The following is a 26,576-nucleotide window of genomic DNA, read 5'->3' on the forward strand; positions in this document are numbered from 1 at the left end:
CAGTTTATTATCATTGTTATTGCTGAAGGGTAGTGAAGTACTAATAAATTGTAAGTGAATTTTAGTTTTTGTGGACTCTTTCTACCTTTCTACCATTTTTGAAAAACAAATTCATAATCTAAATTTTTTTTAATCAAATTCTTAATTTATAATTGAATGTGAGTGGACCATTTAAACATTGAAGTCTTTTCTAGTAGTTTCGGATTGTATTATTTTTATCTTAGGAATTCATCAGGGAGATATCCAAGTGTAATAGCAAGAAAACTTTCAAATAAATGGTTCTTGATACCTAAGAACTTAATTATTTCTTTTGTTAGTGAAGACTGGCTTCTCAATATCAAATATTTCTGAGAAATAGATTTTAATTAAATTATGGTGTTAGTGGGTATAAATTAATATAGTAGGTTTATAGCTGAAAATATGAGATTAGCTATCAAATAGTTTAATTTGGAGATAAATATAATGATAAGGCTAGTATTTTTTTTAAAGGATGCTTATCTGTGTAATATACTCACTTCAAATAATCGTTACTTTATGTTTTGAACCTTAAAAGATATCACACTAAACCAAAACTATAATTGATGTTTTTATTTTGGTAGTTTCAGCAGTTTTTCTAGCTTGAACCACTGGGATTCTTAACCTGGGGTCCTATGAACTTGGTTTTTTTGTTTGTTTTCTTTTTTTAGTTTTTGCAAGACAATGGGGTTAAGTGGCTTGCCCAAGGCCACACAGCTAGGTAATTATTAAGTGTCTGAGGCCGGATTTGAGCTCAGGTACTCCTGACTCCAAGGCCAGTGCTCTATCCACTGTGCCACCTAGCCGCCCCGCTATGAACTTGTTTTCAAAATATTTTCATTCAGTTGGTTTCCTTGGTATTCCTCTGTAGTAAATACATGTATGCATACTGGTATACAAGCATTTAAAAACACCATTCCAAAAAGTCTATAGATTTTGCTGCATTGCCAAATATCTCCATGACACAAGAAAGTTTCAAAGTTATTCCTGACTCATTCCAAAAATTTCTTAAAATGTAGATGTTTTATTCTTTGAAACATCTTATCAAAGAAGAATTCATGTAAAAAAAATGAAAAGAGGTTAGAGATGATGCTTTGAACTTTTTCCAGTTAGGTAAAATATTATTTTGCAAATTATTATGGATATCATATTATATTTTGGAGTTCTTTTCTGTAATTAATTTATGCTTTATTATAATTGTCTTTTTTTTTTTTCTTAATAGCCCTCAACTATTGGATCCATGGCCTTGACAGAGGGAGCATTATGTCAACATGACCTCATTAGGGTAGTTTATAGTGATCTTCATCCTCAGAGGGAAACATTTACTGCCCAAAACAGGTAATTAACTAGTTTAAACTAGTTTAAATATTTTGAACTTAAAAATAAAATGAGCATTTCCATATACAAAGTAGAAAAGAAAAGAGAAGGACATATGAAATTGAAGTCATGGCAAATGCAAGAGAACTACTGCCAGCAACTTCAGATCCTGCTAAATCTATACTCATAATTCTTCATTTTCTGGACTGAGATAATTAAAATTGTCTGATATACCAGGGATCTCAAAAGTTAAATATGTCATACAGTATTATCAGCCTAACTCTTGTGGAGAGGGAAATTATAGAGAAATTATTATGTATTTATTAGTACAGTATCATTCTGTTATAGCTGCCATCATTTAGTGTATAAATTAGTTGCTTGTTATTCTTAATAAAACAGAGTCCTGTTTGTGAAGTTTGAGAGTCCCAAATACTCAGGAGCTGGTATTTCAGAGGAGACTTGGATCAATCCAATAAATTCAGCATACATCTATTAAATACTGATCATGTGCAAGGCACCTTACTAGTTTCAAGGGATACAAATATAAAAGTAATGTAGTCCCTGCTCTCCAGAGGCTGTTTTCTTCATGTTTCCAAAATCATCTACCCTCTGATCTGGCTCCCTGAGAGCTCCTTGGGATCTGCAGTTGGTGGCAGTAGTTCTCTTGCATTTGCTATGACTTCACTTTCATTTGTACTTCTCTTTTCTACTTTGTATATGGAAATGCTCATTTTATTTTTAATTTCAGAATATTTAAAAAGGGAAAGAATATTGTAAGCATTCTTCTTCCTTTATGTTCTTTTATTTTCATTAGGTTTGAGGTACTGAGTTTTCTCATGCTCTGCTACAACTCAGCTATAGTTTATATGCCTGCCTCCTCTTATCAAGCATTGTGCCGCATGGGTTCCAGGTGAGCAGTGGAAAAAACTGATCATTAATATTTATGTACTAGAAATATTTCTTACTGCCCTAGGAGATTTCTTAAATGCCCTCTTCAGTTATTTCAGATCTAGAAATGTTGCCAAACTGTTGCAAATTAAAAGTCAGATCTAATTATTTCTGGTAGGTAATTTAATAATGTACCTAATTACACCTTGGCAACTAGGTGACACAAACTATAGAGCACTGGGCTTAGAATCAGAAAGATTCATCTTCATGAGCTCAATCTGGCCTCAGACACTTACTAGCTTTGTGGCCCAGGGCAAGTCAACCCTATTTTCTTCAGTTTGGCAAATCACTCTGGTATTATTGCTAAGAAGATCCTGATTGGGATCATGAAGATTTGAACACATTTGAAATAACTCAACAATAAAAATCACTTCATGAATGGTACTTTATAAACTGTGTTAAGGGTGTGAATTGTTTCAGAAGATTTGGAATTTCCTTGTACCTATCTTGATTTTTTTCTCTCAAAAATTTTGAGAACGTAATAATAGTAGTAGTATCCATTTATGTAATCCTTTATGATTACAAATCATTTACTTGTATCTCATTTGTTTATCCAAATAACCTTATGAGTAAGTATAAATATTGTTATGCCTCCTTATAGCTGTTCAAATGACTTATCTAAAGCAGGTAATTGTTAGTATTAGGGACTCAAATAACTTCACATTGTGAAACTATTTTTTCCTTCTCCCCTCCCTTTTTTTTAAATTTCCTGTTCTGACTTGTGATTTTATTGATATATGGAACAATTGGTGAGGAAATTCCCTCGATAAATTCATGGTTACATTTATTCTTCAATTTATAGTCTAAAAATTGCCTGGAGCATTGTGAAATTAAATGATTTGGCCAAGGTCTTACATACAATCAGTAAGTATGAGAAGCTAGTCTTTTTTTTATCCATGGATTATTTATAATTTTTTTTTGTTTTTCGGGGTTTTTTTTTTTTTTGCAAGGCTGTGGGCTTAAGTGGCTTGCCCAAGGCCAAACAGCTAGGTAATTATTAAGTGTCTGGGGTCAGATTTGAACTCAGGTACTCCTGACTCCAGGGCCGGTGCTCTATCTACTGTGCCACCTAGCCGGCCCTGAAAAGCTAGTCTTAAATTCTGATCTTCCTTTTAAAAGACCACCTCTCTATCCATGCTGCTAATTCTCTTGGAAACTATGAATTTATCTGTTTATTCTTCTTAGTTTTTAAATTACCTTATTCAGAATTTTTGGTCGTTGTAAAGACAGGTTGAGATTTAATTTGCACCATGAAAAAAAGTATTTGCTGAGGTGGGATGCTAAGAAAATAAACTTTTCAAGTCCTCAGTACCTATTTGCAAAGTTGTGCTAATTATAGGCAGTCATCATCTGTTCTTTAAATTAATTCTGACAGAATTTTGTTTTACAGTATTATTAGCTATTTTCTATTATGGGTCCTTAAAATTAGTTCAAGGGTATTTCTTGACCTTCTATAATTTAGTATTTTTATTGATGGGACTTTCTCATTTGTCTGAGCTTATGATGGTTTATTGTTCAACAATAAAATTATTACACACTTATTATGCATGATTTGTATTAGGGTCTCCGAAATTTACAAAGTTTTGGTGAAATGTGTGAGTCTGGCAACTATCATTAAATAATAAGGGCTCAACTAGATGTCACAATATATACACCAGCCCTGGAGTCAGGAGGAACTGAGTTCAAATGTGGCCTCAGACATTTAATAATTGCCTTGCCATGTGACCTTGGGCAAGTCACTTAACCTCTAGCTTAAGTAAATAAAATTTAAAAAAATAATGAGGGAAAATGCCATTCATACTAATCTCCCAATAAGCAGGTTTTCTGAGGATAGTAAATTCTTTTTTTCTTTAAGATAATATAGTATAATATTTTATAGTTATATTGTATTGTAATATAGAAAACATGATTAAAATACAATAAAATGTCAATAAGTCTTTTGGCAAATTCTTCATTGCCCTTTTGTAGTGTCATTCAAATAAGATCCCCACTATTCTTTGGAGTGTATTCTAAAATAAATTCCTAAGTGAAGCCTGCAAAATTTTAAACTGTGACAAAACAGTGATATATAATATAATGTAAAATTTGTGTTTGATTTGATATTTTTGCATTATCAAATAGGTTACTTCAGTAGCCAAAAATTTTGTTAAGTTTTTTGACTAAATTCACATTTTAATATGTTAAAGGATAAAAAATATCCTTAGAAAAGTAATTTTCTCTTAGAACTAGATCTATGGGGGCGGCTAGGTGGTACAGTGGATAGAGCACTGGCCCTGGAGTCAAGACTACCTGAGTTCAAATCTGGCCTCAGACACTATTAGCTGTGTGGCCTTGGGCAAGCCACTTAACCCCATTTGCCTTGCAAAAAATCTTTAAAAAAAAAAGAACTCAATCTATGATTCTTTGATTTCTTGTTCACTTCATTTATTTGACACAATACAACTGTTTTACAGAACACATTTGGATCTGTACTCGTATCTCATAATCTAATAATCCAACCATCTATCCAGTGCCTTCAATCACATTTTATAAAAGTATACCATCCTTCCCTCTGTTGTTTTCTAGATGATTAAATTCTTCAATAAACATTAAATTTAATTATCAAATTATCAAATATTAAATTTCCTCCTATTCTCTGTTATTATATGACAAATTGTCTTTTTAAAATTTTTAGTGAAATTGCCTCTGACTTTACATAATTTAGCCTTTTACTGCTAGGAAGGCAGCGGTACCATAATGGGTAAAGAACTAACTTGAATATCCCCAAAACCAGAATTCAGATTCTTTGTTTTTACTCTCATGTAGCTGAAGCTGAAAAAAAAAACTTTTAAACTAAAATAAATTACTGCCTGTGGAAGATACAAACTTATAGTTATACAGATAACCCAACTGTGCTTCAAACTGGTTCTTTACATTATTCTGAAATTAGATACTTTTTGTTCCAACCTGGAGTAAGAATGTGTCATGCAGGAAAAAGAACAAGAGATGCTAAGCGGTCAAAAACTCAAGGTTTTGGGTTTTTTTTTGTAATTTTCTTTGAAGTATCAGAACCTTCCAGAGAGACAGGTATTTAGATACCAAAATATTGTCTAACATTAAAAATTGCTTTTTATTTTAATTGAGTTCATTGACTACAACTAAAAGTGTTTCCATTTGTTTTGTTTTTTTAACATATATTGCAAATTTTGCTTTATTATCAATACTTCCAATCAAATAAGGTCATTAACAACTGAGCTTGGGAAGAGACTAATTATATATTTATATATATTATATATATTAATATATATATTGTATATATATTTATTACTATTGACTTTTTTATTTATATTCTATATGTGCCTTAGTTATTGCATGTTATTTTCCTTGTTTCACAAGGAAAAGAGGCTGTTTTTGCTCTTTTTTGGGATCCCTCACACTTAGCAATTTTTTGATAACTAACTCTTTTATATCACTGGCACATAGTGAATCCTTGGCTCAATGAGATTATCAGGGCTACTGTATCACATCTAAGTAATTAATCAACTCATTATAATCTTAATTTGATGGTTATCTACCACCAAGACTATAGGGGACAAACAGTAGATGTGAACAAATGGTTTTTGTTTTATTAATATCAGTTTAAATGTGGAGTGTTTAACATCATTTTACTAGTTTGCTGATGATCATAATAGTTCTAAACTGTTAGAAATACAGTTTAGATTACAATTTTTCATACAAGTCCAAATTTCATTTTGGTACTTTTAGTTCTTAGGACTTAGAATTAGTCCAAAGGAATTAGAAAAAAGTACTACTTAACTAATAAATATTGTTCAAGTTTTGAATGAAATTTAGAAACATTTTATTTTTGTCTGGATATAGAAAGTAAATATCAGGGATATTTCAGGAAAATAGTTTACTAGTCTCATCCTAAAGTAGAATTTTGAGAATATCTTATGTATTTGGAAGCACAAAAGAAGAATAACCCTAGGTTTTTTACTACAATTTGAGATTGTGCCTCAGGTAAAATGATTAAAAACTAAACTTGTTAAGGCTAAATTTCTATTTTGCAACTTATAAAAATGGATCAATTTTAAATGCTCCCCCTTACTTCAATGTAATGTTGCAATAAATAATCCACTTTAACTTCTCAGTGTTAAATTTTATTTATAACAATGTCCTTTTTCAGGTAATTGTACAAAATGATCATGAACTGAGATTTATTTTCATGTATAGCATTTGGAATTGTTCACACAGGTTTTTATAAGTTCCAGTGGTAAAAAATCATGAAAGTTATTTTACTTTCAGATAATTTGGAAATTCTTGGAATTTGCCTTTTGTATCTATTACCTTTATTTCCAGCTTAGTTTTTTCCCATTATTTAATTTGGTGCTAATATTTTGTATCAAAAGACATTTACTGCAATGCTTTAAGGTACCTAAGATAGAAGACAGTTACTATGCAAACTTAATTCATGGGTACAGAAAGTCAAGTAGCTACTTTAATACCTTAAGGGTAAACACTGTCTTCTAGGCTTTGCGTGAGTGGGTTTCCACGGCAAAATGAAAAAAACTGGAAAGAACCTTGTGGCCGAGTAGTATTGGATCCTGAATTTATGGTTCAGCTGCTGACAGGTGTCTATTATGCTATGTAAGTAAGTGGGATTTGAAATTAAATAAATTTGTACTGATCTTTGGAAAATTTTAATGCTTTTTTTTTTTTACATGTCCTCATTGTCCGTTGTTTCATGGTGCACTGATTTTCTTGTCTCCCTGATTTTAATAGTTTCATTGTTTTAGTTATGGAAGGTTTTGTATGGGATATGAGAACAACTAAAAAAACAGTTTAATAATCAGAATTGACATTTGGAGAATGGAAGTTTCTCCTTATAAGAAACTGTTAATATTTACCTGCAGAAAGAATTATCATACCCTAGCTTCTTGAATCTCTTTAGTAGGCAATCAGTTTATACCCTCTTCCACCAGAAATCTTTAAGAAGGAAGCATTAGCATTTGACTCTTCATATTTTCCTTGACTTGTAACCTGAAATGAAATGTCTTGGGAATAAAATAATTTGAGATCCTTAAATTGTTAAAAAAAAATTTTTTTCTTAGATTCATGTAATATTGTAAAATGAATACTTTATGTTTCCTTGGTAGATATAATGGACAGTGGGATCTTGGCCAAGAAGTACTGGATGACATTATTTACAGAGCTCAGCTAGAACTTTTTTCTCAACCACTCCTGGTAAGGCACACATCATCAGACATGAAAATTGAATGGCACACCCAGTAATCTTTGCATAAACAGCAATATGTTTGTTCAGCATGATGCTGACCTGAGCACTTTTAAGCTGTGATGTTTGATGCTAAAGGCATTATTATCCAAAATTGCTTTTCATGATCTTTTGGTTTAATGTTTAAGATGAAGCAGTTTAAATATGACAAGGTTAAAATATCAAGGAAACATATAGGGATATATGATATAGTGTGAAACATGTTAGACTTGGAGAAGGATACTAGATTTGACTTTTAGTTCTGACCTAAAAGCACTATAAAGTCACTTTGCGTCTTGCTGAACTTCAGGTTCTTAGGAAAAATACTTGCACTACCCTACTTCACAGGAAGGTTTGTAAAAAAAGTTTATTGTAAACCATAAAGTTCTCTTTAAATAAATCAAAGTTAAAATTTGGTCAGAGTCAGAAAACACCTATTACTCATATATATGCCAAGCACTGAAATAACTAAGCACTGGAGATAAAGAAAAGGCATAAGATAGTTCCTGCCCAAAAGGAGTTCTCACTCTAATGGGGGCTAATACACATATAAAGTGAGGGGAGAGGGCAAGGTAAGTTTTGAGAGATATGATGAAATCATACATTCAAGGTGAGAAGAAAGTATGAGTTTTGTTACCTTTGAAAATTAAACAAACAATGACTTTAGCAAAATCATTTTTTTTAGTTAGACTAGCAGGAACCACTAAATTGGGTTATAATAACCCAATAATAACCAGAGACCACAGGGAAGGGTGTATTAACTTTCATATGGTTTTGAGAAGAACCAGAGACCAAAAAAATGGAATTAGTATCATGGGGAAAATAATGTGATTGGTTGGAAATTGGGGAATGGAGCTACCAGTGACCCTCTTCTTCCTTTTTACTAAGAAATGTTTAATGTTTGAGTCCACCTGCAAAGATGGAGATAGACCAGACTTCTTTGGATTAAAAACCAGAATTATAGTTTGTCTGCTTTCTTCAAGGGTAACAGATTTCCTTGAGGCAAGAATAGAACAGCATTTATTAGAAAGAGAACTGAACTTCTAAATTTAGGTTAGGCAAACAGACAAATGTGCCTTGAGCAACCATACAAAAATGGGCCAGTAATTTAAAGTAGGATCAATTACAGAATAGAATTAATTATAAAATGATACAGAATCCGTCGGTTTCTAAATAGATTTCATCTTGCAGAAGGAGGAAAGTAGCCAGGTAGGAAATAATATAGTATCATCTTAAACAGTAGAGAGTCTAGGAGGAGTTCTCCAACATCCATCTGCCACCCACTCCAGTCAGAGCCAGGGAGGTGAAAGAAGAGGGAATACTAATTATTTTCTTTTTTGTAAAAATAATTTTATTTATTTTATTTAAGGCAAAGGGGCTAAGTGACTTGCCCAAGATCACATGGCTAGATTTAAACTCAGGTCTTCCTGACTCTCAGGCTGGTACTCTATCCACTGCACCACCTAGCTTCCACCTGCTAATTATTTTCTAATCTCTACACGTCTAAATTCATGTCAGGATGGGGGTGGCTATGTGGCTCAGAGGATAGAGCACCAGCCCTGGAGTCAGGAGTACTTGAGTTCAAATCTGGCCTCGGACATTTAATTACCTAGCTGTGTGGCCTTGGGCAAGCCACTTAACCCCATTTATCTTGCAAAAACCTAAAAAAAAAAATTATGTCAGGATAATAATAAATGGTAATGAATAGGGACAAAACATTACTAACATTAACACCTTGCATTTGCAGAACTTTTAACAATATCATTTTATGCTATAGCCACTTTGTGATTCAGTTAAGCAGCAGACATTTATTTTAAGAGACTAAAATTATGTTAGGTGTTAGGGATATAAAGTCAAAAATAAAAATCTTTTTTTCTCAAGAAAGACACTAGCAATTAGGAAATCAGAACAAGCTTCATATAAAAGATACTGTTGGGGTGGCTAGGTGGCACAGTGGATAAAGCACCGGCCCTGGATTCAGGAGTACCTGCGTTCAAATCTGGTCTCAGACACTTAATAATTACCTAGCTGTGTGGCCTTGGGAAAGCCACTTAACCCCATTTGCCTTACAAAAACCTTAAAAAAAAGATACTGTTTAAACTGAATCTTAAAGAAACTAAAGGATTCTTTGGTTTGGGTTTTTTTGTTGTTGTTTTTTTTTGGTGGTGGAGGGTGGTTTGGGAAAGATTCTTTAGGGAGGGATAGCATTCCCCATACTGGGGAAAGAGCAGTACAAGGGCTTGGATATGAAATGTCATGTGTGAGAAGTAATGTCTGAGGTGAAATGTTAGGTTGAGGCCAAATAGTGAAGAGCCTAGAGTAGAGCCTGTAGACAAAAGGAAAACCCTGTGGTAGTTTACTGAGTAGAGGTGTGACATAGTTGGATATTTGCTTAAGGAAAAAGCACTTTGACACCTAGAAAGGAATGATGTCAGGAAAAACTTGAAGCAAGGAGACAAACTTAAGGCCACTGGTACAATCCGCAGATTTGGGTGACGGGGACTTGAACTAAGATAATGGTTATGTGAGTAGTAAAAAAGAGAATGGCATGAAATACTGTGCAGATAGAAATGACAAAATTTGGCACCTGAACTTTGGTTATGAAGGTAAGTTTTGATAAAGTGACAGGATAGATGTTCTCTCAGCCTGGCATGCCCTATGCAGGAAAATGTTTTAGGATACCCACATGAGCAGTGAGTAGCCAGTGCTTGTTCAGAGATTTTATTGTCAGGCTTAATTTCAGTTTCACTTGTTTTTATTTTTATAGTAGGAATTTGGAGAAAACAAAAAAGATAAATTCATGAAATTTTGGAGTGAAAATGTATAATTTATTGATCCTAATCAAGTCAGTTTTGCTAGGCTTTATTATTAGTAGATCTGAATCATTTTATAATTTGATATTCTTGGCAATTGTGAAATATAAGAATTAGTACAATAGATTCAGTGTTTATGAATTTTTTATCATTCTACTGTTGTTTTAGGTTGCTAATGCCATGAAGAATTCATTACCATTTGATGCTCCTGATTCTTCACAAGAAGGTCAGAAAGTACTTAAAGTAGAGGTCACACCCACAGTGCCAAGGATTTCTCGAACTGCAATCACAACTGCTTCAATTCGTCGTCATCGGTGGAGGCGAGAAGGTGAGGGGGTACAGCAAGCAGTCAGTAATTCCAACATTGTGAATAGATTATTTCTCTGTTATAATTTCAAATTTTACTACTTTATGGTGATAGCATTCATTATAAAGTTAATCCAAAAAAAGTTTGACTAGATACTTTTAGTGATAGAAATATGGTTAAAAGTTTCAATTGTTGTTAGTGGTTTTATTTAGAGTTTCCTTTTGAATGAGATTTCTTCAGATAATATGTCAAATAAGATAAAATATAAAATAATTCTAGCATATACAAAGGCAAGAGATTAAAACTTAATTTTATTAAAATACTCAGTAACAAAGCAAGGTTTTCATAAATTTGTATTGTCATTGTGCATGTGTGAACATTTGGGGTATTTTCTTTTTGAATTAAAAATAAGATTCTATAACTGGTTGAAACAAAAAATGTAACAATTTTCCTAGAATAATTGATGGTTTTATTTGATTTTACTATAAGTTTTTGGTTTATTTTTAAGTATTGATTGCAGCAGTGTCTCATGGACATAGTACCTGTATAATCAAGCTGACTTGGCCTTGTAGAAGCATATCTTTTTTCACTTCTCTGTGCTGTTCATTTGCCAGCCCACATTTTTCATCTGCCTTCTTGCGTATGTATGTGCATTGTACAGACATATGTAATTGTATATGGATAGTATTTTTTGTTTTATAATACCATATCCACATAAACCTCTTTAATCTTCCTGGGTCAAAATGCTCAGAAAGTTATAGTAGAGCACAAAAGCACTAAAACTTTATATGTTGAATCCCAGATGGCTTTGACTTCTCAAACGAGGCTGACTCGAGTATTCCTGGCTCCCCGATCCAACACGGCTCCACAGACCTAGGGATCAAACGTGTGCAAGAGGGGGAGGTGCTGATGCGCAGGACCCCTGAGCATGTCTCGCCGGAGTCCACCTTGGCAGCAGCCACAACAGAGGGTAGGACAGAGATGAGGAGGCAGAAGTCAGTGAGGCAGTTGCTGGAGAAGGATCCTGGCTCCCTATCCCCAAGCAGAACATCTTTCCATTCTAGTGTGTGTTTCCACTATCCCAAGGTGTATTAACTTCTCCTTGCAATACACACACTCCCCTTTATGCCTAGCACCAGGTCAGGTACAACCTTTTGTTATCATGTGTGCTGGCCTGGAGTTTGCATCCCTGTGTGGTTAAAGAACAGCTTGGCATGGCTAATAACAAGGCAAGCAGCCATCTTCAAGAGGCGTGCAAAGGCTTGGGATGAGCATGTCTACTTTATTATGAAGGGAAAATGCATCCAATGAACATGAGCCCTGATTTCCAATTTAAATATAAGTTACAAAAGCTTCAGGAATTGATTTTTAAAGAACTTGTGAAGACTGCCATAAAACACAAAAATACCATCTTTGATCAGAAAGGAGAACTGAAGTGGAGTTGTTTGACATGTCTCCTCTTCAGTGATGTCAAGAACAGATTTGCCCTGGTCTAATTATAGTGTTGGATTCACTTTAACATTTGAATAGATCAAGTTGCCATGTTACTAACTACTTTAACCATCAATTTTTCTCTATAAATGTGATTTCCTATCCAATTTCCAGTTCTGAAGCAGAGTATAGTGCTTTAGTGTTTGTGGATGCTTTTATTATGCTCCCTCAACTAGATTGGATCATGAGTTATATAATGGAACTTAAAATCATGTATACAATGAAATGAATTTCCATCTTGTTATTAGTTTGTATGTAACTTCTAACATTGAAGTAAAAATGTATTTTTGAGAGTTCAACTATATCAATAGCAAATTTTATTTAATGTAGTTGTGTCCTTCACTCTGAGAATGTTCCTGTGGTATTTTCACTGTTAAAGATCACTCAACTTCTTACTGTTAGGAAAGTTTTGGTAGCTATTCTGTATATGTTGTCATTTCCCAGAAATTGTTCCCTGGAAGACGAGTGTAAATAAATACAAGAGTTCTTTTCCAATTTAATTTGTTGCTACTGTAGAAATGGCACTGTTCATTGATGTATCAATGAAAATTGCCTTTAGAATATTTTATTTAAGTTTGTAAGGGTCAGCTAATTTCCATTTTAGAAGTATATTTTAGGAGGACTCCTGCTCCTTGGTGCATCAGAAATTTGAGCATGCTCAGTAAGAATCTGAAGCTCCTTTTAACCGTCTGGCCAAGTTGACCTTCACTTTTTCTCAGTGTTGCATGTGCATGACCTGAAGGATCTGGAGACGTTGTTATTACTTTTCAAGACCCATCTTAAATGGTTGTGAAAGATGTAGCCTTCCCATTCTCAAAGTTTTATGTAATTTGATTTGATTATCCGGAGCTAGTGTTTTCTTGCATAAACAATAGAAAATGAGACTATAGGGGCAGCTAGGTGGCACAGTGGATCAAGCACTGGCCTAGAGTCAGAAGGACGTCAGTTGTAATCCAGCCTCAGACACTTAATAGTTACCTAGCTATGTGACCCTGGGCAAGTCACTTAACCCCATTACCTTAAATAAAAATTTTTAATTTTAATTTTTAATTTAATTTTTTTAAAATGAGACTTTAAATACATGTCAAATATACTAAATGCTTAAAGTGGACAAAACATTACTTCTTAACACTCTAGGATAAAAGACTTTCTCTACTAATTACTATTTTTATACTGAGTTTAGTGCTGTTTAATTAGAAAGGTGATAATACATAAAATTTGAGATTAGAAAATTGAAGCTTTTAATTCAGCAAAAATCACAACATCCTGAAAAAGGACCAGAAATATTATATAACTAATTCCTGTAGTTGTTAATAATTATATTTTTTGAATGTAGCTAGGAAAAGGGTGCTAAGTTCCTTCCATACATAGAATAATTCTTAGTTGATAAGAGTTCTGATATTTGTAGGTTTAAAATAAAAAATATTGGGGCAGCTAGGTGGCACAATGGATACAGTACTGGCCCTAGAGTCAGGAGATCTGAGTTCAGATCCAGCCTTTGACACTTACTACTTACTTAGATGTCTGAACTTGGGCAAGTCACTTAACCCCACTGCCTTGAGAGAGAGAGAGAGAGAGAGAGAGAGAGAGAGAGAGAGAGAGAGAGAGAGAGACACACACACACAGGGAATTCAAATTTAAGAATTTTTCTTGGTCATATGAAGAAACTACCTGTAATTTTCAAAGGCATTCTTAAAATCATGTGTAAAAAAAATCATGTGTAAAGCAAGATTTAATACCTTGAATGAATCTTAAATTCTAATATAGTACTGCTCCACTACACTGAAACAACATTTCTGGGTATTAGAGATCCACTGATTCCTTTTTGCATGTACTACCTTTCTATCATCAACATCTTTAATATCGTTGACTTGCTTGAGCATCTAATCTGCATGAAGCAATAATCCAAAGCAAGCACCAAGTGTTTTATTTCCTCTCTTGATTAAATAACTTCTAATGTTATTTTGTGCCCCATCATTCTTTATTTTGTTAAAACATGTTTACTCAGCATCTATAAATATTTTCTATGGACACTATGCTGTTTTTCTTAAGTGATTATGAGTATTTATAATGTGATATAATGTGTATTTATAGATTATAGAGTTTGACATTTTTATTCCAGTGCACATTGTTTTTTGAAGAAAAAGGTTGAGAGAGGAAGTGACTTACAGCTGTTTTGCAGATGCACTCTCATAGAAGGCTTTGCATGATGACCAAAGAAAAGTCGATTGCCAGATTAAAACAAGGCATTTTCATTTTAAGAGTAGCTTGATTATCATTTTTTTCCTAGCACTTTTGCAAATCACGCATTTCTTTTATTTTCAATTTTTTTAAAATGGGAATGTATTAAAGAAAAGACTTCAATTATCTTTCTTAAAGTTTCACTTAACTATTTGTTTAAAATTATCTTGGCTACTATTGTTTCTTAAATATAAAGATATTTACTTTTCATAGGTTCAAGTTAAATTTTCTTGGGGTTTGGGAAAATGTATCAAAAATAGCTCCCTAATGAAATAGCAAAATATCTGGCATTTTGAAAAAAGAGAGAGACTCACACACTTTGGCTTTTAGAAAAATTTGTCTTTGGAATAATTTTTTTATAATCTTTGGGGGGATTTTTAAAAAATATTAAAATTCTAAAAAAGGAATTGAGTTGTCTGAAATGCTTCCTTCTCTGTTCCCCCTTCATTTCCAGAGAGATTCCATAGATTGAATGTGAATTCCAGGATGGAAGTTGATGGGAATAGTCATGATAATAAAATCACTTCTAAAAATATGAAACCTACATTTTTCTTCATGACAATGTTCAAGATTTTTTTTTCTTATGTATTGATGTTTAGGTTCTCATGTAAAAGAACACAGGAATTTGCTACTGGATTCATTCATTAATGGAATAGTATATAGCTTTGGAAAATTTTAAATTTTAATGTCCTAAGAAAAAAGTAGAACTTATTGAGAGTATTGTGAAATTTTGTGTTTGTAAATGAAAGACTAGCTAACTCCTTACTTAAAAGGTTCATCTCTAATACTTCTATGTACTCTTGGGTTATAGACTAATTAAAACATTTTGCATAAAAGAGGCACTTAAAATTGAAACGATAAGTGTAAAAAGCTCTGTAATTTAGTGGAATTGGAATCTGCTAGCGATTTCAGATGCAAGAGTTTTAGAGGTTTTCATTACATTTTGTCATTTTGCAAAACAGTGCAAGAAATTAAAGACTATTAACTTTTTTTTTAGGTTTTGCTAGAGGCAATACTATCTTAACCTGAAAGTTAATGTGCTGAATTGTGTTATGTCAACAGTTTGTACTATAAGAAAATTGTATGTAGTTAAATTTACTGGTAGTTTCCAATTCCTGACTTTATATTTAAAAAGAGGCAGTTGACATGCCAAAGGATGTGAATGGGAAATCCATGCAGAACAACAGGGTATTATCATATTGGAATCAGTGTGGAATAGTAAATTTATCAGAAGTGTTGTTTGGCAAGGTCATCATGAATATACAAAAAACTTAGAGCTTCACAACAGATCCTTATCACAACTGCTACTTTATTTAACTTAGCTTCTGCTGAGTCTGTCTGATTTGTTTTTTAGGTGCTGAGGGTATAAATGGAGGAGAGGAGTCTGTGAACCTGAATGATGCAGATGAAGGATTTTCATCAGGGGCTTCCCTCAGCAGTCAGCCAGTTGGGACCAAACCATCATCCTCCTCTCAGAGGGGAAGCTTAAGGAAAGTAGCAAGTGGGCGTTCAGCCAAGGATAAAGAAACAACTTCTGCCACTAAACCCATCGAGAGCCCTCGAGAGTCAATAGTTCGTAAGCAGTACATACATCAACCATCTGACCTTAGTGTAGACTCTGTTGAGTTGACACCGATGAAGAAACACCTGAGCCTACCTGCTGGCCAGGTGGTGCCAAAAGCCAATAGCTTGAGTTTGATCCGGACAGCCAGTGCTTCCTCAAGTAAATCATTTGACTATGTGAATGGCAGTCAAGCCAGTGCAAGCATTGGGGTGGGCACTGAGGGAGTTACTAATTTAGCAGGTAGCAATGCCAATCGCTTTTCAACTATAAGCCTACAGGAAGACCGACTAGGTCAAGCTGGGGAAGGTAAAGATCTCCTCAGCCCAGGAGCCCCCCTAACTAAGCAGTCTCGCTCCCCAAGCTTCAATATGCAGCTGATATCACAGGTGTAGTTTTGACAGTTCCACTTTCTTCTCTTTCTGCTTTATCTTTTAAAACCAAACATTTCATTGTGCAAGAAGAAACTTCATCCCACAGTCTGAAACTACTGACCATTGTAATCAGATTTGATTCAGTTTAGGTATCATTATACTGTATTTTGTACTGAAACAGCAATAAGATTTTTTTCCCCTCTCCTATTCTTCCTCTCTGTCCCCCCTGCAACCCCCAAAATGTGTTTGTGAAGCAGTATAAAATGTATGCCTTTTTCATGCCTTCCTTTTTCCTTGGGTGATGTGCAATCCATCGTAGGCTGATCAGTCCCATTTCAACACTGTGAGACTGCAGAGACATTAGAGGAAATGGTGTATGTGATCCCTATGAAATGATTCTTTGGCTTTGTTAAGAAATAGAAACGGGTTCTCTCAATGTATAGAACTATGAAAACTACTGGATGGTATGTTTTTTTCCTCAAAACCAGGAGTGCCTCAGAGATTCTATTATGACTTTAGACTTCTCTGAGTTTGTGCAATCTTTCCTTCCTTCCTTCCTTCCTTCCTTCCTTCCTTCCTTCCTTCCTTCCTTCCTTCCTTCCTTCCTTCCAAGTATGGGGAAAGGAGATGGGAGGAAATAGATCAGACTGCTTCCTGACAGTCTGTTGCATTTTTTCATTAAAATGAAGGTAGCTCTTTTCCCCCCAGCTCTTTTACTCTGAGAAGTTAAATATTTAGTAACTGAAACATTCAAACCAAGTTTTTTGTCTTCTTTGCAGAAGAAGGCTCTAAGTTTATTGTGTAGATGATAATGCACTTTTAATGACTTTATAGTCATATTATCATGTCTTCCCTCTTTCCCACCAAGACATAATGGTTTATTCTGTCTGTAGGTTAAAGTTAAAACAATAAGCAAGTCCAAGAATCCAGATTGGGGTGGGGGGATCCTATTTCCTAGACACAGTGAACAATTTGTCCTCATTTATGAGTTCTTGACTGCTTCAAACAAGTGCATATTCTGGTAAAAAGAAATTTCCTAAATTATCTTCAGTGATACCAGATTATTAGTGAAGACCTCTCAGCTGCTTTCTAAGTGTGTTTAAATTAAGTCAGATATTTCGGATTAAGAAATCTACAGTCATGACAGATTATGTACTTCATGGAGGTTCATCACGCATAGATCATTTGCTTAGGGAGATCACTGAAGGTTCTATGTGACACATTTTTATAAAGCAAATTTCCCACCAGGGGGTATTGAAATATTTTCTGCTAAAAGGACCACACTACCTTTTATCAGTATACTGAAATTTAAATTTTTAAATCATGTCAATGAGCTAGACATTAAATTCATGAAGAGCTTTTGGAAATTATGTAAGAGGCTATAAAAATGTATCATTCAAAATATCAGTTCTGATTTGATTAAAGAATTATTTTAGATATTACATAGCCTCTATGAGTCTTTTGGCTCTGATAATTGGAATAGAAGGGAGTATGTACTGCCTTCAGAAAATAAACACACACACACACACACACACACACACACACACACACACACATACATATACATTTGTAAAGTATCTGTACTTGGAATCATAAATTAGCTTCCCATGAAACAGATCAGAGCTAATGTGATTCAGTTTTTTGAGGCATTTTTCATTGTGAAAGTGTGGAAAAAATGTTTTGGGGAATTTGTAGAAAATATATTTTTCTTGTAAAATTTTAAAAAGCTGTAAGAACAATTCTAGAAATTGAAATTATATTGGAATTTGATAAATTTGAGCACTAAAAAGATTCCCTAATTCTTCCATTTTTTTAATTTAAAAAATTCTTTAATTTTGATTGGAAAGCATTTCCTTTTAAACTGTTACTAGAACAATTGGACTCTTATTTCAAAATAATAGTCTGTAATGTTTTCAGTTCATATACAGATTGGCAAATTAGAACCAAAAACACCTGTGCCATTGCCAAAACCCAGAGATAAAGATAGAGATTTTATATGTACACATCTGTTATGTACATACATATTATGTATGTGAATGTACAGATATAAATATCTTCCATATTTTAGATAGGGATAAATTATTTTTAATTGGGCATAAAAAATACCAGAGAAATATAAAAAAGTGAAAAACATTTGAAATAAATGAAAGGCTGAATTTTGATGATTTTATTAAAATTTCATGTATATAAAAGGAGGGGGGTACACTTGTAGATTACTGTAAGTGTTGAATGACTGTTTTGCCTAGGCATCTAATTTCTTTTAAGAGAACTAAATTAATTTAATTACCAAAATTTAGTAATTCCACAAGCATTTATTGAGTACCTTCAAGCACAAAATTATCAAGTATAAACTGGAGTATGAAATGATAAATAGTACAAAATTTCAAAGTCCCTATTATAAGCTCGGTTTTGAAAAAAATTAAGCATACTTTGGGGATGTGTACATTTATATTATACACATTGGAACATCATGATCTTGATGTGTTTTCATTATGTCCTTTCATTTACTACAATTTGACTAATTTTGAAACATTTCATTGAATTGAAACTAGATAGTAACAGCAATTTTTATTTATAAAAAATGGCATTATCATTGAATTGTCTGTTTAGGAAAATGCCTTATGGCTTCTAGTACAGGTTTTTGGATGATCATTTGTATTATTTGTTGGCACTTTTTTCCTTGAAGTAGTGCCTTTTTGTATATACAGTAGCTGATCTATAAGCATTTGGAAATCTGTATTCATGCATTTTTATCATGTAATTCACTCATTCTAGACAAACTATTTAAAATTTCCATAAAGTGTCTTACAGATCACTACAAGAATCCTACCCTTAAATGTATCACCAAAATCTGAACTGAGCCAATCTACGGTAAAGCTATTAAGGAATGAAATGCCAGTTTTCTGTAACAAAGTAGATTTTCATTAATATTGTCCATATTAGATCAAGATTTGGCAAAGTGCCTGAAGAGATATAGAATATGTATAGAGTTAGGGCAATTTATTTTAAGGCCATGTTAAAGCAGTTCTGTGACAGTAAAAAGGAACTTGATGAGAAGCAAAATAAAATATACAATGAAAAGTTGTCTTTTGGGAAATAAAGTATAAATTTTTTTTTTTTTTTGTTTAGATAAGCTGCTCTTTTTGTTGGTGGTGGTAAAAGATTTTAACTTGAAACTTTTGTTTTTCTTAGCTTACTCTACTGGGCATATGTATTGTAGAATCATGGGATTTTAGAGCTAGAAGTACTTTGAGGATCGTCTAGAGAGGGACCCCCTGGCTCCCTTAATAGATGGGGAAGCTGAAGCTCAGAAACATAAGGCAGTTTGCCCAATGTGACACAGCTGGTGGAAGCTAGGACCAAATCTAGGTCTTCTGTCTCTTAGGCCGCTTCTTTTTACTATACTAGACATTTCCCATTCTTTTACAGTATATGTGGTATCACCCTGATTCCTCCAGCTCCTTTATTCTCCTATATGGTACAACATTTAAAGGAAAAGATATATGCAAGCAAAATGCAGATTAAATCATTTTTTCACATGTGGTTGAATACTACATACACAAGTGCTGGAAATTTAGGTATCTTTGTACACATAAAGTAGTATTAATGCATTATGATAGAATTTCTATCCTATTCTACTGATATGCTTCCATTTTTAGATAATTTTTCTGAGGCTTTATTTCAATGTAAAGTTGTTCCCACTAAAATGACTTAATCAGTAGTTTTTGTTATTCAAATTTTACAGAAGTACCAAAGTGGCAAATTAAGTACATGTCCAATTGAATATTACAAATAAGAATTAAAATACTGAACTTTCTGTTCTAGGCCTTTTTATTTTGTTTAAGAGATTATATTTAATATTACATTATTAATACAGGTTAAATTTCCTGATGTGAATGAAAAGTTATATTTATTGTAAAACTTCTGCTTTCTAATTGTAATAGTAAACATTGTATCATAAAAAGTGAATACCTTATTAAATGTCTTGTAGCTACAGTAGTTTCAGATGTATAAGCTTAACATTTCCAATCTGAATCCTCAAATTCCACTTGTTAGCTTTAAAATTAATCATCTGCTTAATGACATTAGAAAAATGGGAATGAAAATTTTTCTGATTTGTTTAATTTGCACTATTTTTGAGTATTAGAATGAGGTAGTGTTTTCCTTTTCTCACCACTTAGTTTGTCTGTGTACTTTGAATATGTTCAGTTCCCTCAACTAATTCTCTAGATGTTCATTTGTAAATAGAAAAAATTTTTAATATTAAAGGATAGTAACCCACTACTGAACAGTGGTAAGTAGGATCAACTCCTTTCTGCCCCCAATTCTATACATGTGTTGCTCTGTGTATTTGAAAGTCAGTATTTTGTTTCTGAATTTTGTTGGAGGGAAAAAGTATATTTTTTTAAGTCAAAGCTAATAAATGAATCAGGAAATTCCATTAAAGTTTTAGAGCCTTTTTATTTTAAGGCCATGTTAAACAGTTTATTAACAGATTTTCTTTTCATCTTTCAAGGTAGTTGTTTTCCTATTTCAAAGTATTAAAAAATTCATTTGACACACACATTTGTAATGATTACATTGTGGTTTGCTTTAAGGACATATGTTCCTTAAAAAGAATTATTTTGGAAAAAAATAGAAAGTACTTTTACTTAAACTATCCCTAGAATCTGTCAGGGTACCGAACAGTAAACTGGGTTAATGAGTCATCTAAATAGTACTATAAGCTTTTGCCAAAATTGTCATATTGATGATAGATTTACATGTAGTTCAAGGAAATGAATAACAGATAAAATCATCATCCCAAGTCACTAGAATTATAAAGCAGTCACCTTTTCACTACTTCCTCTTTCTTATTTGAAAGTATCATTTAAAGCCAGAGCACATGAAAACTTGGCATATTTAGCATTTTTTATTTTTGAAATATCCTAGCTTCCACAATATTGTTCCTTAGTCAAGTTATCTTGGAAATAAACTGTAAAACTTACATTGTGGCAGCTTGAAAAGCTGATTCTGTATGAAATAATAGGTGTGTAGAACTGAAAATGTGAGTATTTTTTTCCTTCTGAATTTGAAAAAATGTATTGGTACTGTTTACAGATATGATGTAAATGAATTCTTGAAGATACACACTGCTCTGATGTTGAATATGACTTATAAAAGAACAGTATGTAGAAATAAGTGTAGCTTGTATGATAGCAATGAGATTGCCTAAAACTTCATTTATTTTTTTATCATGAACTTCAATATGGAGATCTTTAATCATTTTTCCAAAAGAAACTTAATTGGCTGCTTCATTCTCTACTCTAATACTGATTTCAGTCTGGATTGCAGTGTTTATAGGTTTTTAGTTCAATGTTGCCTATGGTATCAAGAATATTAACTTCTTTGTGTCTTTCCTGATTTCATTATTTTACCAAAGAAATTTACAGACCAAATATGATTTTTAAATTATCTGGAATTTGTACAATTTTCCCTTCCCTTTTTTTTTTTAAATCTGGAAAAAATTAAACAGAATAGATTATTCGAAATGTAGATTAATTGTAGATATACTACACTTGGGAGTCTGGGCCGAATTCTTAGAGGTTTCCGTTCTTTTTCTTTACTTGAAATAAGTTGAATTTTGTCATTATTGTAGTGGTAATTTTTATTCATTTTAAGGTAACTTAATAAATAAAATGGAAGGTCTATATGTATATTAAATACATAAAGAACTATTTTTCATGAGAATCATATAGAAGGAAAAGCCATTTTCAACATGATACAAAATAGATCCATATAAGTACATGTGTTATTGCTTAATGAAGACTTTTTTCTCATGGCACCTGTTTTCTGTTTTTTCACCAATTTATGTAGGAGATTAAGGGTCCTACAGTATGCCAGTATTGAATAGAAAAATTTAAAAATCAACAAGTCCTTCTCAGACTGAGAGGTAGAGTGAATGAACCTGAGGACTGGAGTATAATATAACGTTAGGACTATCACCTAACTTCTCAATTCCCCAGTCAACTCGATAGTTCATCATTATCCTCCAAGGAGGTTTTCATACCTCCTCATTACACTGATGAAATCAGATCTGGACCAAAAAACACCTTATAATATGTGACATGCCACAGGAAAGTCACAGAAATGGACCTCTTTAAATGAGCACTCAGGCATTTCTGCTAGATTTGTTTGTGGCATGTGGTAAATGTTAATTGGTAAAATGAGGTAATTCACCAATAATCTATATGAGTAACACTCAGGATTTTTTTTCTTTACAGTTATCTTGGGCTAAGAATTATTAGGATATTTATGTGTAATGGGAGTTCATTGGGAATCTTACTCCTAAATATGTCATTTTAACTTATTTTATTAAAAATAAGAAATGTGCTTAAGAAAAATAAATGCTCTACTAAGTCATTTATGCATACTGTTTTTCCTTAACAGAGAGATTAGAAAAATAATGTTTTGGTTAGTTTAACCAGACTATTTTGAAAACTATAAATAGATTTGTTTTCTAGACATTAGGAGGGTATTTTTTTTTAAGTTTTATTAAGAAAATTGTACTGAGAGGTATGCCCCCCATGTGGTCTTTTTAACATTTGTAATAAATTCATATACTTTACAATGAATCTTTTTGATTCTTGTCCTTGAAATTATACTGGATTTACATTCAGTTTGACTAGCTTAAGAGATACAATCTTTAATGGTTAAAAGATTATTTTCATACTTGTTTCTCATGCTAGTTTGGCTCTTCTGAGCTCAGATTTCTGAAGGACTTTTATGACTTTGGCATTGTATAGTCTTCTCTGTCTTAATAGAAAAGGAAACAGTAAATAAATCCTTGCTGAAAGTATGTTTATTCGATGAAAAGATGTGGACCATGTAAAACAATCCTTATTTTTCACCAGCATTGAATTGATGGTTGCCTGAGGCTGGCCAAATAGTTAAGATTTATTGCTGGTGAAAGTTTAAACAAGATAAGTATATAAAAATAAATGAGATCTCTACTGTGTGGTGTCTCTTAACCTAGGACCAGTAAAAATCTTCATTCTTTTAGAGTGATGGTGACACACACATTATAGATCATGTGCATGTAAGCCATTATTTTAATAACTGTCTCACCGAAACTGATAATGCTATTTGACTGTTGTTGAAATGTGAAATATATTTACTGTTGACCTTGTAAATAATCTGCCAGAGATGAAAAAAATATTTTCAGTCATTGTAAATAAAGATGTAAAAAATTCATTATCAGTCTGCCAAGCAGAAAAGAGTATCTAAAATGTTAAATAAATATTGTGTTTCTGGAAAGCTGTGCACTTTTTTTCCCTAAATAATATTTATTTATGTGGATTTTCTTTTCCAAAATATAAAGGGACTTTAAATGTTTTCCTTCTTCCATCAACATTTTGATTGCTCAGCAGGTCTCCTTAAGGTTTCTTACTTCTACTTTTATTTATGTATATACTCTATGTATATACTCTAGAACTTTTGTCTTAATCCCTCTACTGTTTGTCTCTTTATTGCAGTCAACAAATGTCTGCTTTATGGCAGAAGGGTGACATAAAGAGAAAAAATGAAACAGCTGCTATTCTCAAAGAAGCTTCTATTTTATTGGGGTGACTTATACACATGAGTATATATGAAATAAATAGAAAATAAAAACAAGTAAGTTGGGGGGACTTTAGTTGTTGGGCAAATCAGGAAAAACTTTCTATAGAAAGTAGCCCTTGCATTGAGTAAAATATGCTCTATTATTTAATAATATTAGTCTGTGATCCATCCTCATTTTTTGTCACACCCCACTTTTGAAGGGCAAACAGATTCTGAAAGGCATGGAAGAGCCATGATCAGATGGTTATGAAGGGTATGATTATCATGTCTGAGCCCAAGGCATGTACTCATTAACCAACTCGTTGTGTCTCTCTTCTGTTTTCCCTAGCTTGAGCTAGGCTTTTCGCAGGGTATGTGTCCTTTGTCCTTGCTTTTCCCTTTGTCACAGTTGGATAACCTGGATTATAAAAAGACCAAGCAGGGCAATCCTTACTAGGATGTATTTATTTATTTATTCTCATTTTGTACAAATGTTTTTTTATATATTAATAAAATATTCTTGTTTAAGAGTAAACATAAATACCCCTCCCCCCAAAAATATAGACCTGCATATGCGATAAAGTAAAGGGGAGAGAAAAAAAATAAAATAAAAAATTAAAAAAATAATAGTAATAATTTTAGGTATGGCCAGGTGGCGCAATGGACAGAGCACCAGCCCTGGAGCCAGGAGCACCTGAGCCCAAATCCGGCTCCATACACCCAACAATCACTCAACTGTGTGAACCCATGCAAGCCACCCCAACCCTATTGCCCTGCAAAATAAATAAAATAGTAATAATAATAGTAGGGGCAGCCAGGTGGTGGACAGAGCACTGGCCCTTGAGCCAGGAGCACCCGGGTCCAAATCCGGCTTCAGACACCCAACAATCACCCAGCTATGCAACCCTAGGCAGTCCACCCAGCCCCATTTGCCCTGCAAGCCCCCCAAAAAGGAATAATAATAAATGTGCTTCAGTCTGTGTTCCAACACCACCAGCTCTGTCGTGGGTGGATCACATTCTTTATGATAAGTCCATCACAAAAGTTACTTCCATATTTTTCCACCATTGCCATTGCTGATCGCAACTTCCTCCTTTCGTATTTCTCCAATACCATGTACTATATTTTCTCTTTCCTTTCACTCTCTCTGCTGTAGGGTAGCTGACTGGAGCACCAGACAGATCCCTGGTCCTGGGGCCAAGAAGCCCTGAGCCCCCATACCACCCCTTAGGCCCAGCATCCACCTGGCCCTATGGTCCTGGACAGGCCATCCAATCCCAGCCCCTTGCAAGAAGTAAAAAAGAAAATGTGTTATATCTGACCACTCTCCCCCCATGGTCCATCCTCTCCTCCATCACTCACATCCCCCCTTCCCCATCCCCCTTCTCTCCTTCTTACTCCAGATGTCTATGCCCCATTGAGTATATATGCTGTTTCCTCTCCTAGCCACTTCTGATGAGAGGAAAGATTCCCTCATTCCCCCTTGCCTTCCCCCCTTCCATATCATTGCAATAGCTCATTGTAATAAAGAAAAATCTTCTTATATGAAATATCTTATCCTATTCCTCCTCTCCTTTTTCTTTCTCCCATTACATTTCCCTTTTATCTATTGACTCCATTTTTACACCACATTATATCTTCAAACTCAGCTCTCTCCTGTACTTCATCTATAAAAGCTCCTCCTACCTCCTCTATTAAATGAGAAGGTTCATATGGTTTGTCAGTGTCATTTTTCTATGCAGGAATAAATGTAGTTCATCATCAAGTCCCTCGTATTTTCCCCTTCTCCAATCTCTATGCTTCACCTGAGTTCTATATTTGAAGGTCAAACCTTCTCTGTTCAGCTCTGGCCATTCCAACAGGAACATTTGAAATTCCTCTGGTTCACTGAAGGTCCATCTTTTTCCCTGGAAGAGGACATTGTTTTGCCAGGTAGTTGATTCTCAGTTGCATTCTAAGCTCTTTTGCCTTCCGGTATATTATATTCCAAGCCCTACGAGCTTTTAATGTAGTTGCTGCTAAGTCCTGTGTGTTCCTGACTGCAGCTCCACAATATTTGAAGTGTGTCCTAGCTGCTTGTAATATTTTCTCTTTGACTTGGGAGTTCTGGAACTTGGCTATAATAATCCTGGGATTGTTTTTTTTTTTTTTTTTGGATCTCTTTCTTGAGGAGATCAGTGGATTCTCTGCATTTCTATTTTTCCCTCTGCTTCTAAGATATCAGGTGCAATTTTCCTGTTAGTAGTTCTTTGAAAATGATGTCAAGGCTCTTTTCCTGATCATGACTTTTAGGTATTCCAATAACTTTTGAATTATCTTTCCTAAGTCTGTTTTCCATATCAGTTGTTTTTTCAATAAGATGTTTCACATTTTCTTCTAGTTTTTCATTCTTTTGGTTTTGAAGTATTGTGTCCTGATTTTTCATAAAATCAGCCATCGCCCTAAGTTCTATTCTTTATCTGAAGGATTTGTTTTCCTCAGAGAGCTTTCTTATCTCTTTTTCCATCTGGCCAATTCTGCTTTTTAAGCATTCTTCTCCTCAATAACTTTTTGAACTGTTTTATCCATTTGACCTATGCTGGTTTTTAGTATGTTATTTTCTTCTGCATTCTTTTGGATTTCCTTGACTTGCTGACTTCATTTTTCATGTTTTTTCTGTATCTCTCTCATTTCTTTTCCC

At 33.6% G+C, this 26,576-nt stretch overlaps 1 protein-coding gene across 1 annotated transcript in view; it reads left to right on the forward strand.

Moving 5' to 3' along the window:
• HYCC2 (hyccin PI4KA lipid kinase complex subunit 2) overlaps positions 1–17,872 on the forward strand; it is an 82,488-nt gene extending 64,616 nt beyond the window's left edge. Inside the window, exons 9-13 of the mRNA XM_074191667.1 lie at positions 6,790–6,906; positions 7,416–7,503; positions 10,513–10,672; positions 11,454–11,621; positions 15,738–17,872. Coding sequence (XP_074047768.1) covers positions 6,790–6,906; positions 7,416–7,503; positions 10,513–10,672; positions 11,454–11,621; positions 15,738–16,339 — 1,135 coding nt within the window. The 3' untranslated portion in view covers positions 16,340–17,872. The remainder of the gene's footprint in view (positions 1–6,789; positions 6,907–7,415; positions 7,504–10,512; positions 10,673–11,453; positions 11,622–15,737) is intronic.
• Positions 17,873–26,576: the final 8,704 nt, after the last annotated feature.

This window comes from Macrotis lagotis, chromosome 6, assembly GCF_037893015.1.
Source record: "Macrotis lagotis isolate mMagLag1 chromosome 6, bilby.v1.9.chrom.fasta, whole genome shotgun sequence".
Lineage (NCBI taxonomy): Eukaryota > Metazoa > Chordata > Mammalia > Peramelemorphia > Peramelidae > Macrotis > Macrotis lagotis.